General features: G+C 31.3%; 2 protein-coding genes across 3 annotated transcripts; both read left to right on the forward strand.

The window, feature by feature from the left end:
* Window positions 1-3,790: 3,790 nt before the first annotated feature.
* Window positions 3,791-7,170, forward strand: LOC124834686 (phospholipase D alpha 1-like). Its single transcript, XM_047309439.2, has 5 exons — window positions 3,791-3,814; window positions 3,925-4,021; window positions 4,432-4,512; window positions 4,640-6,503; window positions 6,613-7,170. The coding sequence occupies exons 2-5, from the start codon at window positions 3,926-3,928 to the stop codon at window positions 7,053-7,055; spliced, it is 2,484 nt and encodes an 827-aa protein (XP_047165395.1). The 5' UTR covers window positions 3,791-3,814; window position 3,925; the 3' UTR covers window positions 7,056-7,170.
* Window positions 7,171-11,771: 4,601 nt separating this feature from the next.
* On the forward strand, window positions 11,772-15,805 carry LOC124834687 (phospholipase D alpha 1-like). 2 transcript variants are annotated; one of them, XM_047309440.2, is made up of 4 exons: window positions 11,772-11,924; window positions 12,072-12,137; window positions 13,278-15,147; window positions 15,253-15,805. In XM_047309440.2, exons 1-4 carry the CDS (start codon window positions 11,835-11,837, stop codon window positions 15,696-15,698), a joined length of 2,472 nt encoding a protein of 823 aa, XP_047165396.1. In that variant the 5' UTR covers window positions 11,772-11,834; the 3' UTR covers window positions 15,699-15,805. The 2 variants fall into 2 exon arrangements, with proteins under 2 accessions (XP_047165396.1, XP_087963250.1); XM_088107124.1 differs by lacking the exon at window positions 11,772-11,924 and having other exon boundaries at window positions 11,931-12,137.
* Window positions 15,806-15,952: the final 147 nt, after the last annotated feature.

Consider the following 15,952-nt stretch of genomic DNA (forward strand, 5'->3'; position numbering starts at 1 on the left):
TCACCTTACAGCAATTAAAGGAGAAGAATAATATCTACATTTACTTCTTAATAAAATAGATAAATATTCGCGGTATTTTTGCAAATAATATTAGATAAATATTTTTAATAGATATTATTTCCTGTTGGTCGGATAAGTATTTAATATAAAAATAATATATATTTTTTAATGTTAAATATTAAAAAAATAATTATAATTGTATAAATATTAAATAATTATAAAATAAAAGTAATCATATTTGAATTTAGAAATAAGTTACAAAAATAAGAAAAAAAAGTTAATATATGTTTGTTAAATTACTTTATTTTTTAATAATTTAAATCAACGGAAAAATATGAGAAGAGAACAAGTATTAGAATGAGAATCTAATGAACATACATAACTTAACATATATAATATTATCTATATCCTGTTAATATATAAATTTATTGTTAAAATTGAGATAAGTTAAACAATACATATTCCTTTTTCATCTTCATTCATAACCGAAGATTTCTTACCATCCCTAGTTCTTATCTATAACTTAGAAATATATATAATTTAAGGTTTTAAATTTTAAGTTAAAATAACATAGTTAAATTTACTGTAATAAAGATATCGAGCAAAATATTCTATATCAGATCTTGGAAACTAGCTATGATACAATATCTTCAATTATTTTAATTTTAAAAAAGAACTTTAAAAATTAAAAATACAAATACATCACTATGTTCATATTTAAAAAAGATTTCTGTTCCATAGAAAAAAAATTATTTAATAAACTTTGACTGTTTTTCACAAATTTTAATTCTAAAAAGTTTGGTAATGGTTGAATGAAATTATTTATTTTGAAAAGTTTTCACTCTGTCAATGGTGTTTTTCTTTTGTTTTGTTTCTTTCTCTTTTATTTTTTCTCGATAAAAAGTAAAGTGTAAAACGTTGGAAGAGAAGGAATGATATAGAAAAATGATACTTTTACACATTAAATTTATTTATTTATTTAAAATTATTCTCTTTTATATTTTAATTTTTATAAATATAAAATTTAATATTTTATAATTATTTTACTCTTAAACTTAATAATATGACACCCTACTATTATTCAGTTATATAATTGAATTGTTAATACATATAGTAGAAAAATGAATGTTTGGAATTTTATCCAGAATGCAGAAGCGGGGCCCGAAATATTTATTGAGCAACTAAAAGAATAATAAAAGTCAAGCGAAGGAATGGATCATTAAAGCAAAAGTCATAATTTAATTACCATTACATCACATTCACAATAATTTTAGAATAACTAATATTTTTTATACAGTTAAACATATGTGTCTTATCAATTTAAAACGGATAATCAATCCTTAAAAATCGTAATTTATATAACTTTTAATCAGTACTTGTTAAAAATGTAATATACTTTCAAATTATCATGTCTATTATTGAACTTGTGTTCTACTATATCTTATCTTCTCAATTCATGTCCTATTTTTAAATGCATAAAATTAATAATAAATATTATGTTTTCCATTCTAAATATTTGGATCCCAAACAACATTATATTTTTAAAATACTGTATATATGAATTGTATTATCGATTTTTTGTATAAAACGATGTATATGAGATGAAGGTAATAAGGGAACAACAAGAATCGTTGCGAAATCAAAAGAAATCAAGTATACTTAATTTTGTGCAGGTGTTTGAAAGTATACTTATTTTTATGCAGGTGTTTGAAATGTTAGTTGTTTTGAGACTCTCCTTCGTAATCAAAGTTCATATAAACTAAACAAATTAAATTAAAGTTGATAACTTGTAGTTGAATCTAATGAAATCCCAGCTCTATGATTATAGAGTATGAATGATCCAGACTGCTCATAAAAGAAACGAGTGATCCATACTCACTATCATGATGAGGATTGAAAGATGAAAATGACATATTAACACAGATTATGTGTATTTTTTTATTGAGTTTAAATTACGTAAGAAACAATTAAATAATAAATCAATAAAAAAATTATATGTATATTTTGTTAAAATGTTTGTATTAAAATATTTTTTTTTTATAATTTTAATGACAAAATAAAGAAATTAATAAAATAATATGTTAAAAGTTTTATATAAATTTAAGATTACAAATAACTGAGTGTAAACAAACTGAGTTTTTGGAGTTGATTTCAAAACTTAAAATTTAATTTTTAACATAACATTTATGAGGAAGATTTTATCTTAATGAAATTTGTTGTTTGTTTCACTTATTATATCGTTATGAAAATTTGTTGACTTTGTTGTTTTATATTATTAGATCACGTGTTAATATTTATTTTCATATTTTATATATCAATTTTTTTTATTTGAGTTAAACTTAAAAGTGTGTATTTCTTTTATAAACAATAAATTAAAATTGCCTAATTTAAATAAAATAAGTAAAATGACAGAGCATATTGCTTTAGGAAAATGAAAAATCTCACATGCTTACAATATCGAAATGTACCAAATTTTTATTTCTTGTCATATAGTGTCTCCTTACTAGTTTGGTTAATAAATAATTGTTCTCTTCCTCCACTTCTTTTATTTCTATAGTTAGTAAAACAAATTAACAAATAATACTTTCTATAAAATATGTTATTCAAGTTATTAAAACTCTCCAAGTAATTCCGGTTTCAAGTTATTAACTTAACAAATATATTAAAAAGTATTTCATAATTTTATAATAACAAAAAATCGCAAAAATCAATTCAAAGTAAAGTATTACTTTATTTCATGTTAAATTAAAATGAAATCGAAGTGCATTTAGCTTTTATATTTACTTTAGATTTTTTTTTTTCAAAAAATCCAATAAAATCAGAGTATACTTTTTCATTAAAAAACATAAAATGATTTTTTATTATTTTAGAAATAAATATTAAGAGATATTTTTCCAATTCAAAGTATAAAATTGTATTTCCTGTACTTATATCCCCCACAAATATTATGTCCCGGATTTCTGTGAACAACGGTCATTAGTATTTTTTTTCTTCAAAATATTAAAATATATTTAAATAAAATATCAAAATAAAATAATTCATATAAGTTAATATAATTAATAAAAAAAATTAACGTGTAATCATTTTAATTTTTTAATAACACGTAAAAAAAACTTGTTTAAGTCTTTAATTGGTAAACTATTTTGTCTTGTTTTAATTTTGCAGGGTGTTAGGATTTAAATGCCATTGGTAGTTACATATTAATATATATATATATATATATATATATATATATATATATATATATATATATATATATATATATAATATAAAAATTGACAAATTGAGTTAAATACAGATAGAAAAACAGAATAGATGGTGATGTTATGTTGATGTAAGTTAGAGTTGAAAGTTCAGTTATATTTTTCTTCAAATGTTTCCTATACTCACACATTAACAGTACCTTAATTTTGTGAAAGCCTGTGACTGGACTCATTTGAATTCACTAGAAACAAAATTCCTTAACTTAACCTTAAAAACAGCAATGGACCTAAAAACACACAAAAGTCATAGCATCATACAGGAGTCACTGTTGTTACTAGCTTCAAATACTTTTGAACTGCGGAATATGTTTGAAAACAAACATTCTCGTACAATACTCTCTTCCTTGAATGTTAAGGTGAGAACTAATTCCTTAGTTGAGAAATTGCAAAAGAATCTCTATTCTTCAAAGCTATGTTTGTTTGCACAGTATATCTCTTGCTTCAGAATTAAGACACACTATTTATCACACCACATCCATTACTCTTCCTATAAATGCATTACATGAAGAGACCTTCATCATACGGACTGTACCATCGTCCACATTTTCCATGTAAGCAACAACTTCAATTTTTGCATTGATTTTATAAAATCTGTAACATGCATATGCATGTGTTGTTGTTGCGAAAAGTAAAAGCTAAATATCTTTCTCTTTTGTTGCAGAATGTCGCGTTTGCTGCATGGGACTCTCAATGTGACCATATACGAGGTTGATACACTGCCAACTCTTAACGACTGCGATTTCAATCTCTGCTGCAAGGTTCGTGCCTTAACCCAAATTCTCCTGTTCTGTTCTTTCGTCAATGTAGTCACAATACATATCGTTTTCCTACTTTTTTTCTCGAGTACACAATAAAAATTTGATATTTTCCTTTCTCTTCATTTACACCACTTAAACAATTTAACCCAGAAGAAAAAAAGGTAAACTAACAGTGTGTTAGTACACACGATAGGACAGTTCAACTTATTTAGAGAATGTAGATGAAATAAAGCTTCTTTAACAGTAAGCTTTGACTTTTACGCTCACAGATATATGATATTCGTAAAGAATTTGTCACCATAATATGAACTACTTTTTGTATGTGTCAAATATAAAGTGTAGTATATAAGGATTATGTCAAGTTTCACTTCTCGTTTTTTGTTCATGTCTGGTTTCAATATTGTAAACAGGGTACAAATCGAAGCGTGAGGAAGAGATTCCTTTCCCAACTTAAGAGTTGTCTGTTCTGTCAATGCCAGGGCCAGCCCGGGGTACCTTAATTTTGGAGACACTTTTTTTTTTATATTTTTTTATGCTTTTTTGACATTTAATTTTAAGCATGGAGCTTAAATTTCCTTCTGATTAGTGTAATTCTTTACGTATAATAACGTTTCGCAGTCTACCCAAACGGGTCTGTATGCAACAATTGATTTACATAAGGCGAGAGTTGGAAGGACTAAAGTGATAAATGATGAACCCTCTAACCCCAGGTGGAATGAGACCTTTCGCATATACTGTGCCCATTTGATCTCCCATGTTATATTCACTGTCAAACAAAAAGACCCCATTGATGCAACTCTAATTGGAAGAGCTTATGTCCCAGTTGAGCAAGTCGTGAACGGTAACATAGTGGACACATGGGTCCCAATACTAGACGAGGATCGTAACCCCATTCCAAGTGACTCTAAAATCCATGTCAGAATGAAATTCTCTAATGTTTTGAATGACATAAACTGGACTGGAGGAATAAGAATTCCGAGTTTTCAAGGAGTTCCCCACACTTTCTTCGGTCAAAGAACTGGTTGCAACGTTACTTTGTACCAAGATGTCCATGTTTCGGATGGTTTTCAGCCGTGGATTCCCTTGTCGGGAAGAAGGAATTATGAGTTTAGGAAATGCTGGGAGGATATTTACAGTGCCATTGTGGAGGCTAGATACTTTATTTATATAACTGGCTGGTCTGTGTACACTGAAATAACCTTGATTAGGAACCCCATGCAGCCCAAGAGAATCACCCTTGGGGAACTTCTCAAGAGGAAAGCTGAGGAAGGTGTTAAGGTTCTTATGCTTGTTTGGGATGATAGAACATCTGTGCCAGACTTCAAGAAAGATGGCTTGATGGCAACCCATGATCAAGAAACTGCTGCTTACTTCAAAGACACAAAGGTGAATTGTGTTTTGTGTCCGCGGAACCCAGATGTTGGAAGAAGCATTGTGCAAGGTTTGGAAACTTCAACAATGTTCACTCATCACCAGAAGAGTGTAGTTGTTGATAGCCAATTTGTTGGTGCTGCGGTGGGACAACGACAAAAGAGAACGATAACAAGTTTTGTTGGTGGCATTGATCTTTGCGATGGGAGATACGATACTCAGGAACATCCTCTATTTTCAACTTTGGACACAGTGCATAAAGGTGACTTCCATCAGCCAAATTTCCCAGGTGCTTCCATCAAGAAAGGTGGTCCAAGAGAGCCATGGCATGATATTCACTGCAAGTTAGAAGGGAGTGTTGCTTGGGATGTTTTGTTCAATTTTCAACAAAGGTGGGAGAAGCAGGTTGGGAATCAGTTCCTATTCCCTTCGAGCATGCTTAACGAATACTTTGTCCCTCGATCCACTGCGGCAACGACAAATGATAATGACACATGGAATGTTCAGTTGTTCAGATCCATTGATGGTGGTGCAGCTTCTGGCTTCTCCCCAGACCCAAAAGTTGCAGCTGAATCCGGCCTTGTTAGTGTGAACAACAACATCATTGATAGAAGTATTCAAGATGCATATATAAATGCTATTCGAAGAGCCCAAAACTTCATCTACATTGAAAACCAATATTTCCTTGGGAGTTCATACGCCTGGCAAGCATCTGATATAGTAGTTGAGGATATTGGTGCATTGCATCTTATACCAAAGGAGCTGTCATTGAAGATTGTTAGCAAGATTGAAGCAGGGGAAAGATTTTCTGTGTATGTTGTCATACCAATGTGGCCAGAAGGCATACCTGAGAGTGATTCAGTTCAAGCAATACTAGACTGGCAAAGGAGGACAATGGAGATGATGTATGCTGATATAGCTCAAGCCATTCAAAGAACTGGAATTGAAGCTCACCCAAGAGACTACTTGACCTTTTTCTGCCTTGGAAACCGTGAGCGTCAGAAATATAGCGAGTACACTCCTACTGAGGCACCAGAACCGGACACTGATTACAGCAGAGCACAAAAGTCTAGGCGATTCATGATCTATGTTCATGCCAAGATGATGATAGGTAAGGGATCCAACCCAAGAACGCTTGTTTATACGTTAAATTTTTTAGTACTTTTATACTTGGTCGTGACATGAGATTAACAAGGTGTGGTGATTCTTGCTTCCTTCAGTTGATGATGAATACATAATCATTGGTTCTGCGAACATAAACCAAAGATCAATGGATGGAGGAAGAGACAGTGAGATCGCGATGGGTGCATTCCAGCCACGGCATTTAGCGTGTAATGGGCCACCCAGAGGACAGATATATGGATTTCGACGTGCACTGTGGTATGAACACCTCGGAGATGTTAATGATAGTAGCATTTTCGACGATCCTGAAAGGGAAGAATGCATGAAGCTTGTGAATCATCTTGCTGAAACCAACTGGGCTCTGTACTCTGAGCAAACTTTTTATGAGAATATAGAATTTCACCACCTCATGCGTTATCCCATAGAAGTAACCAACCATGGAGCCATAACGAACCTTCCAGGGCTTCAATATTTTCCTGACACTGAGGCTCGGATTTTGGGTGCCAAATCAGAGTATCTTCCTCCAATTCTCACCACTTAGCTCATAAACCATATGTAATTACTTGTTGGGAAGACGGTGTCGAAGAATTGAATGTATGTTCATGTAAATGTTTGTTCTTACCATTTCTATCATAATAAATGTAACTTGTTTCTAAGCACGACTCTTTCTTCGTAACACAAGTTAGATTTAAAATGAGTCTTTGGGGAGGCAGGGAGATGAGTAGGAAATACATGGAGAGCACTCTTTGACTCTGCAAAGGTTAAATTACTTGCAATGGCAAGAGGGGTCCACCTTATGTGATAAATGGTTGGGAATGAGTTCAAATGTTACTTGTTAATTTTGTAGTTGACCCACAAGTTCTGTCTCTCTTTCAAATCCTTCAAAACAACCTTATCTTAGTGGAGGAAGTTCGAACCACAATCTCTCCCACCGTTCATTCTACTTTTATCACTAAATCAACCTTATAGTTTCTACATCAACTATTAATAGTAAGCAAAATTTGGAGAGACATGTGGCTACAATAATCAGGACAGTTTGGAAAATATAGAAATATGATAATCTTTAAGCAGGGAAAGGGAGATCCAAAGGAAATTTTTGGTCTAGCTCAAATTACGACATGGTCTTGGATTAACATGAAATTCCTATTGTCAATTTCTCTAATAGTGATAGGTATTTTTACCTTGTTTTGTGTTTAAAATCTTTGAAAACTGGTAGCTTTGTATTGTTTCGAGTGTTTAAGTGGCTAGGTTATGCTTTAGTTATACAACGGACCAAGCATGATACATGGACAATGTGAAAACCATATTTTAAAACCCTTAAATGAATTCAAAGGGAATAAGGACGTAGTGACGATCTTTTGGATATGTTGAACTTATTTCTTCATTTATAATATAGTTTTATCATTTGTGTACTTTGGATATGTGTGTGGTTATGTACTATATTCAGGGTAGACAATGAATTGCAATTTCTTTGAAGGTGGTGATGTTAGCCCTTTTCCACTTATCTTTCTGTATCCAGGATGGACAATGATTTAATAATCTTGTTCAATTTTTTGTTAAGACTCATGATGTTAGCCCTCTTGCATTGAGAATGCAACAAAAGACATGGAGATTCCATAGTATTTGAAAAAATGATGTCGCTATTGATGACTGAAGAGACAATTAGTTCAATTGGAAACATATCGACATTTAATATACGAAGGACTTACTGTAATAATTATTTATCAACAAGAAAAATATATGATTAGTCAAAAATGTATGATTTTGAAAATTTCAACAATTTGTTTAATTGATAAAATAATAATCCGGACCTTGTTGATATTTCAATTCCAACTACCGATGATGCTATAACTTCAATTCGATTAATTCTTAACAGATTAGCTTTTATAATTCTTAAAGCTCAATGTAAATATATACGAAATTCTTGATTAATAATAAGATAAAAAATTCTTGAATTGACTAACTATCATTTTTTAAAGGATTAAAACACTTCACAAATACTTTACTATATTAATTAATTAATCTTTTGCTTTTAAAAAAAAATAACTCGTATTGATAAGTGGATAGTTTAATTAATTGTTAATATATTTAACATTTTTATATGGAGATATTAAATTAAAAAAATTATAACTAAAGGTTTTAATGATAAAAATATCTCAAAAATTATAAAAGTTGAAATAAATTGTTCTCGTATAAAGAAAATAGTGAAGGGAACACTGACTTGAACATGTTTAAACAAAGCTTCAAATTTCTCCGTAAATACTGTTGTTAGGAGATAAAGATAAATATTAAAAAAAATCACGTCTAATTTTAGTTTGCGAAGACATTTTTATTTTAATTTTACAAGTATTTTCCAGAACAAAATGTAATAAATATTGTGAAATTAAATATAATATATAGAAAGTTAGAGTGGAACCATGCTCATAAATGAATGTGGAGTATTGTTCTAAAGGAAATGAAGAATCTCGCTTGCATAACTTCATTTTCCTTCACAAATTAAAAATGTGTTCTCGCTGAGATAGCTTTGCAAGTTGAGTGCCCATGGTGAGATATAGGTACACGCATTCAACACACTTACTATTCAATCTAATTAAAAAAATTGGGTAGGGTTGGAGCTAATTATTGAATTTATGTTATTATATCTTATCCAATTCAATTATTGAGATGGATTGGATTAGATTAATTGAGTGAAATTTTTTTATTAAAATTTTAAATTTTAAGTTGTTTTTTAGATTTTTAAAATGATTTATTTAAAAGTAAATTATATTATTATAATATTTTAATAATTTAATATTTAAAATATATATTTAGTTAATGAAAGAAGGAAATAAATAGAATATTTATATTATTATTATTTAATCATTTTTATCAGTTGGATTTCATGTTAAGTGAATATAACTCACCCCTAATGGTAGTAGATTAAGTTAGATTGAATTATATTAGACTATATTTAACCTAATCATAAACAAACCCATTTGGTTTGGATTTAGAGAGATTTAATGAATGTGTTACCCAAAAAAATAACGAGGGTGAGGTTTTTTTTAATACTTCCTAATTTTAATTTGTGTAGACACTATAATATCCTCTTTTTTAACTAATTTCCATAAAATACTTCGTATTCTATTTTATTAGTTGATATTAAAAAAGTTAACAATTTGATATCTTTAATATGATCTTAAATATTCATATGATACATCTAATATAATAATACAAAAGTTATTCTAATGGCCTAGAAAATAACATTTTAAAAATGACTAGTGAGATTCCATTTTAATATTAAAAAATTTTAATATAAATAGTTTTGTTATCAATGAATTTTATTATTTTAAAACACAACACTATAAATTACTTCTATAGAGATTTTTATGTAAGAGTTCTCTTATTTTTCTCAGAGTTCTTCGACTTCTCTCTAAGAGTTTTTCCTCTCTTAAAAATTTTTCTTTTTGCTTGTTAGATTGAAAAATTGACACTGTAAGATTGATCTGTGTGATAAGTGTGATCTATTGAATTGTGGTTAGGTTCTTAAATTACATGAATAAATTGTATGTTGAAACGTGAAAATGTTGTTTGTTTGGTGTTGCGAATGAAATTGTTGAGTTAGTGAAGATTATGCAATCTGAAATTTGGTATGTTTTGACATTTGTGACTGTTGTTAAACTAAATTTGCAAGGCTGGAATGACATAAATATGAATAATTATGGAGACTCGGTGGGTGAAGCCAAAGTCCAAGAGCTTCTAACTTAGTTGTTAATGGACGAGGATATACTCGTTGGGTAAAGACAAAGTCAGATAGCTCTCTAATTTAGTAGTAGTTGAGCTAGATAAGTCTCACTAGGCAACTTTTGGGAAAATTAAGTCTATAACTCTATTGGACGAGCTATCTAGTTGTTGAATTATGTTCATGTTAAGCGAAATTAATATAATCTAATACTATTTTGTGTTTTCTAATATATTTATTATAAGACTATGGTGTTAAAATGGTAGTTTCTTTAATAAAATAGGAAAATAAAATTATATATTATATGTATTTTATCCATGCATATGAAAATAATTTGTATATATTTTTACAAATCATTTACAGATAGTTTCATAAGTAATATTATCCACGGATATCTTTTCGTGTAAGTTTACTTATACGCCTATATTAATATGAATTTTTTATATATATAATATGTGGATAATATCCCATTACATATGAATTTTATGCATTAGATTCGGATTTTGAATTTTCTTGATGGAATATATATATATATATATATATATATATATATATATAATATATATATATATATATATATATATATATATATATTTTATTATTTATTTTTTTTTTTTTGTAGTGGTAACTTATAACTTCGTCCGGATCCAGAATTTGAAATGACAGATATCTTGTAAATTGAATATCTCATTAGAAAATGGATTTTATAAGATGGAATTAAGATTAAATTAGAACTTATGATCATTAATCATCTCGTTCACCAACATAGTCGCAGAATACTAGGTGGAAGGTGAAAAATCTTAGTCTTAGAAATATAAATACATAAATGAGATACACACTTTATCTTGAAGTCATCTTTTTATGCCCTCGTTATAACATGCTGGCTCCTTGACTCTTTAAGTTTCTGACTTGCATGGGAAAACTTATTCGTTTTCCTCCTTGTTTGGTCCCAGAAAACAAAAGTTGAAAAGATCTAATTTTTCAAATCAATATAATTTAACGATTCTTCCCAATTTGACTAAACCATAAGGAGATCTTATTGATATTCCTGAGTGAGTTTTGGGTGTTTGGTTTTGGAACAATTTAACGGAAGTAAATAAACCCAGAAACTGGGATCCAAGATCACTTGCCTAGCCTTTGCCTCAAAGGAAACATAATACTGGTTGCTTCACTTTGATGATTAGTGTTGCTCATTTTTTACTTTTCGAACTACAGCAAAGATTTGATGATCGGCTAAACTTGCATAACTTAAGTCAAAGACCTAATCTATGCAAAAAAATGGTAACTTGGGTGGTGGACAAACCCCATTATACCTTGTCAAAACGGGCTTCTAGTCCGTTTGAAGGAGGCAAACGCTTCTTACAAAACAAGGAGAGAACTGATTCTGGTTTTTGGTTTTGTTCTCCAAACACATCTCTCTTTCTTCAAACAGAACATTCCCAAGATTCTCTTTCCACCTCTCCCTCTCTCTCTCTCTCTCTACATTTATATACATCATTGTCAACTTACAAAAGCTAAAATTTTATTTGACTGAATTTGATTACCCTCTATGGTTATGGTGCAGATATCATAGAAGGTAACAAATATAAAGTGTGAAAGAAAATGCCTGAGCTGCTACACGGGATTCTTAAGGTAACCATAGATGAAGTTGATAGGCTGCATACTGGATGTCATTTGGATTTCTGTCAGAAGGTATAAAACTCTTTAGCTTTCTGTCACAAGCTTTTGTTCATGTCAATGCCTTCTGCATTAATTTTCAGAGAAATTAACGTGCTTATGCTCTTTGACTGTGTTTCTTTTTCCTTCTTTTTATTTGCTTCAAAAAACATTGGAACAAAGGGCACAACACACAAGGGTAAGAGATTTCTAGCCCAAGTCAAGGGTTGTCTGCTGTGCAGGCCTGAGGTATGTTAACCAATAAACAGCTTTTCAATCTTTTAACAATTGCCCACATTACTTTTTTCACTTTTTCATATTAGTAAATTTATGAGATTGGTTTGGCTTCGAAATTTAAAAACTTGAGAATATGGGAATGCAATGTTTGTGTTTTTGTTACAGGTTTTAAAATATTACTTGTGGAATTATTGATTTTGGAAAAAGTAGAATAATGGGTTTTATTTTATTTTTTATTTCTATGATGGGCTTTTGAGAAAGTAATATTTTCATTTAAACGAGAGAAGTTATTTTGTACCGTATTTACAATTTTCACGTTTATCCATTTTTTGTTTCAATTATTTTCAATTTTAAAAAATAATCCTAAAAGCATTTAAATTTTAAAAATCATATTTTAAGTTTATTTATAAATATAATTTTAATCATGGTGTTTATGAAAAAATAACTTATATATTGAAACGTTTATAGAAGTAAATAGACAAAAAAAATAAAATGATCTTTTTTCACATTAACTCAAACATAAATTAAATTTATAAAAGTCTTCAGATATTAGTTTATCTAAAAGTTTTTCATTTTACTAATACATAAATTGATTTTAAGTTGTGAATTTTTTTTGTAAAATATTTATAATGCAGAAGTCTGAAAGTCACGCCATGGAATTTTTGAAATTATAAGAACCAGATCTCGTAAAGAACACCAAGTTTTAACAATAAAATACAGTATTTCATAAATAAATTATTTATTTTTAAATTATAAAAATTGAAGTACACATATAAAAAATTATAAAATATAGGAGTGATCAGCCTGTTTAAAGTAGAATAAATGTGAGTTAACTTTTTAAAACGCCCTTATATTGTAGACGGGACAAGTGTTTAGAAACAAGTTTATTAAAAAAATGTGACAATTACTTTTTCAGAAAAATATGATTTTGGTTGGAGTTTGTTTGATGAAATTGAATTTAATCATTAATCTTCAGATGAATTAAATAATTTAATTAACCTGTGAGCAAGATGAAAATAACATTATGGGGAGATGCAGAATTATTTTTTCAACAATTTTAAGAATGATAAACCAAAACTAATTTTGACAAGTGAGGGTACTAAGAGTAGAATCTTGTTCTGTTTAATGGAAACATGTGAAAACTTGAGGAAGATTGTTGGAACAAGATTGTATGCAACAGTTGATTTAGACAAGGCAAGGGTTGGACGAACGAGAATGATAGGAAACCGACCCTCAAACCCAAAGTGGAACCAGGACTTCGAAATCTACTGTGCACATCGTATCTCAAACATCATATTCACTGTCAAAGATGGCAATCCAATCGGAGCAACTCTAATCGGAAGAGCCTATGTCCCTGTGGAGCAAGTTCGTAAGCGCCCCATAGTTAAGAGATGGGTTGAGATATTAGACGAAGAAGATCGTCGTCCCGTGCCGGGTCACTCCAGAATCTGCGTCAGCGTGAAATTCACCAGCGTCACTCAGGACCCAACATGTTCATGGTCTCAGGGAATTCGCATGCCATTTTCTGGAGTTCCTCGTACATTCTTCAATCAGAGAGAAGGTTGTCATGTTACTTTGTACCAGGATGCTCATGCCCCGCGTGGCGTTGGTGTTGTCCCATACATTCCAATATCCGAAGGAAAAGACTACTTGCCCGCAAGATGTTGGGAGGACATTTACACTGCCATTATGGATGCTAAGCATCTTGTTTACATAACTGGTTGGTCTGTTTACACTGAAATAGCATTGGTTAGAGACAAAGAGGAATCAAATATCACCCTCGGGGAGTTACTTAAGAAGAAGGCTGACGAAGGTGTTCGAGTTCTTCTGCTTGTTTGGAAAGACAGAACTTCTGTACCAGAATTGACCAAAGATGGCTTGATGGGAACTCATGATGAGGAAACTGCTGCTTATTTTAGAAACACAAAGGTGCATTGTTTTCTGTGTCCACGGAACCCGGACGATGGGAAAAGCATGATTCAAGGATTTCAAACATCAACTATGTTCACTCATCACCAAAAGAGTGTGGTCGTTGATGCAGGTTTTGTAGGGTCATCACAGAAGCGAAGTGTGGTGAGTTTCATAGGTGGCCTTGATCTTTGTGACGGGAGGTATGACACCAGGGACCATCCTCTATTTTCAACTTTGAATACGGTGCATAGAAACGATTTCCATCAACCAAACTTTCCAACTGCTTCCATTGATAAAGGTGGTCCAAGAGAGCCATGGCATGACATTCATTGCAAGCTAGAAGGCCCTATTGCTTGGGATGTTCTGTACAACTTTGAGCAAAGGTGGGAGAAGCAAGTTGGGAAGGAACTGCTATTCTCGCTTGATGATCTTGATGACATTCTAGTCCACCCTTCTGTCGCACAAAAATCAGAACTGGGAGAAGAAGACACATGGAATGTTCAGCTGTTTAGATCCATAGATGGTGGTGCTGCTTTGGACTTTCCCCAAGCCCCGAAAGAAGTTGCTGCATTAGGCCTTGTTAGTGGGAAAGACAATATGATTGAGAGAAGTATTCAGGATGCCTACATTAATGCTATTAGGCGTGCAAAAAACTTCGTCTACATTGAGAATCAATACTTCTTAGGGAGTTCTTATGCTTGGCACCCAACTAATGACTTTGTGATTGAGAACATTGGTGCTTTGCATCTTATACCAAAGGAGTTGACATTGAAGATTGTGAGCAAGATTGAAGCAAAAGAGAGGTTTTCTGTGTACATAGTGATCCCAATGTGGCCTGAAGGTGTACCTGAAACTGAGTCGGTTCAAGCAATATTAGATTGGCAGAGAAGAACCATGGAGATGATGTATTCCGACATTGCTGATGCCTTAGCAAAAGTCGGCATTCAAGCACACCCTCGAGATTATTTGACATTTTTTTGCCTTGGCAATAGGGAGCATAAGGAACCGGGAGAGTATACTCCTCCACAGGAACCAGAGCCTGAGAGTGACTACAGAAGAGCACAAAATTCTAGGAGGTTCATGATCTATGTCCATTCCAAAATGATGATAGGTATGAGATCAAACACCATTATGTTAAAGTTAAACACTTTCCACTGTTGTTCCATGTTTGGTAAAGATTTAACAAATCATTAACAGTGTGTATCGGTTCCCTCAGTTGATGACGAATATATAATCGTTGGGTCTGCTAACATAAATCAAAGATCAATGGAGGGTTCAAGAGACAGTGAGATTGCAATGGGTGCATTCCAACCACGTCATCTAGCATGGAATGGAAGACCCAGAGGGGAGATATATAGATTCCGACGTGCACTATGGTATGAGCACCTTGGGGACCATGGTTTTGACTCAAAAATCTTCGACAACCCAGAACATTTGGACTGCATAGATCTTGTGAATAGGCTTGCCGAGGAAAACTGGGACATGTACTCAAAGGAAACATTTGATCAAGTTAGAAATTTTCACCACCTCATGCGCTACCCTATACATGTAGCCCACGATGGAACCATAACAACCCTTCCAGGGTTTGAACATTTTCCTGACACCAAAGCTCGGATTTTGGGTTCCTATTCATATTTCCTTCCTTCAATTCTTACCACCTAACAGTACCTATCCAAGTAATGATAGGAAAGACGGTCAAGAGAAATAATGTACATTTTCACCTCCTAGTTAGCATTACATCATTGCATTTTTAATAAAAAAAATGAAATTTTCTAATTTCAATTATTTTCTTCATCCAAAAAAATTACAAATTTTGCTAAAGTTGACCGAGTATAGTATTGCTTCATCATCATGAATCAAACTCAAAGCGCTAATTCAAATCATTAATAGTCTTGCTTTTTCTAGAGTCAACACAA

This window comes from Vigna umbellata, chromosome 2, assembly GCF_029865625.1.
Source record: "Vigna umbellata cultivar VRB3 chromosome 2, Vumbellata_1.0, whole genome shotgun sequence".
NCBI lineage: Eukaryota > Viridiplantae > Streptophyta > Magnoliopsida > Fabales > Fabaceae > Vigna > Vigna umbellata.

What these genes read in the sequence shown, in the direction of transcription:
- LOC124834686 (XM_047309439.2), top strand. Translation starts at nt 3,926, where the DNA reads ATGTCGCGTTTGCTGCATGGGACTCTCAATGTGACCATATACGAGGTT. An exon ending in ATTTCAATCTCTGCTGCAAG is followed by an intron (nt 4,022 to 4,431) that starts GTTCGTGCCTTA and finishes TATTGTAAACAG; the next exon opens with GGTACAAATCGAAGCGTGAG. An exon ending in AATGCCAGGGCCAGCCCGGG is followed by an intron (nt 4,513 to 4,639) that starts GTACCTTAATTT and finishes AACGTTTCGCAG; the next exon opens with TCTACCCAAACGGGTCTGTA.
- LOC124834687 (XM_088107124.1), top strand. Translation starts at nt 11,964, where the DNA reads ATGTCAATGCCTTCTGCATTAATTTTCAGAGAAATTAACGTGCTTATG. An exon ending in GTCTGCTGTGCAGGCCTGAG is followed by an intron (nt 12,138 to 13,277) that starts GTATGTTAACCA and finishes AACTTGAGGAAG; the next exon opens with ATTGTTGGAACAAGATTGTA. An exon ending in CCATTCCAAAATGATGATAG is followed by an intron (nt 15,148 to 15,252) that starts GTATGAGATCAA and finishes CGGTTCCCTCAG; the next exon opens with TTGATGACGAATATATAATC.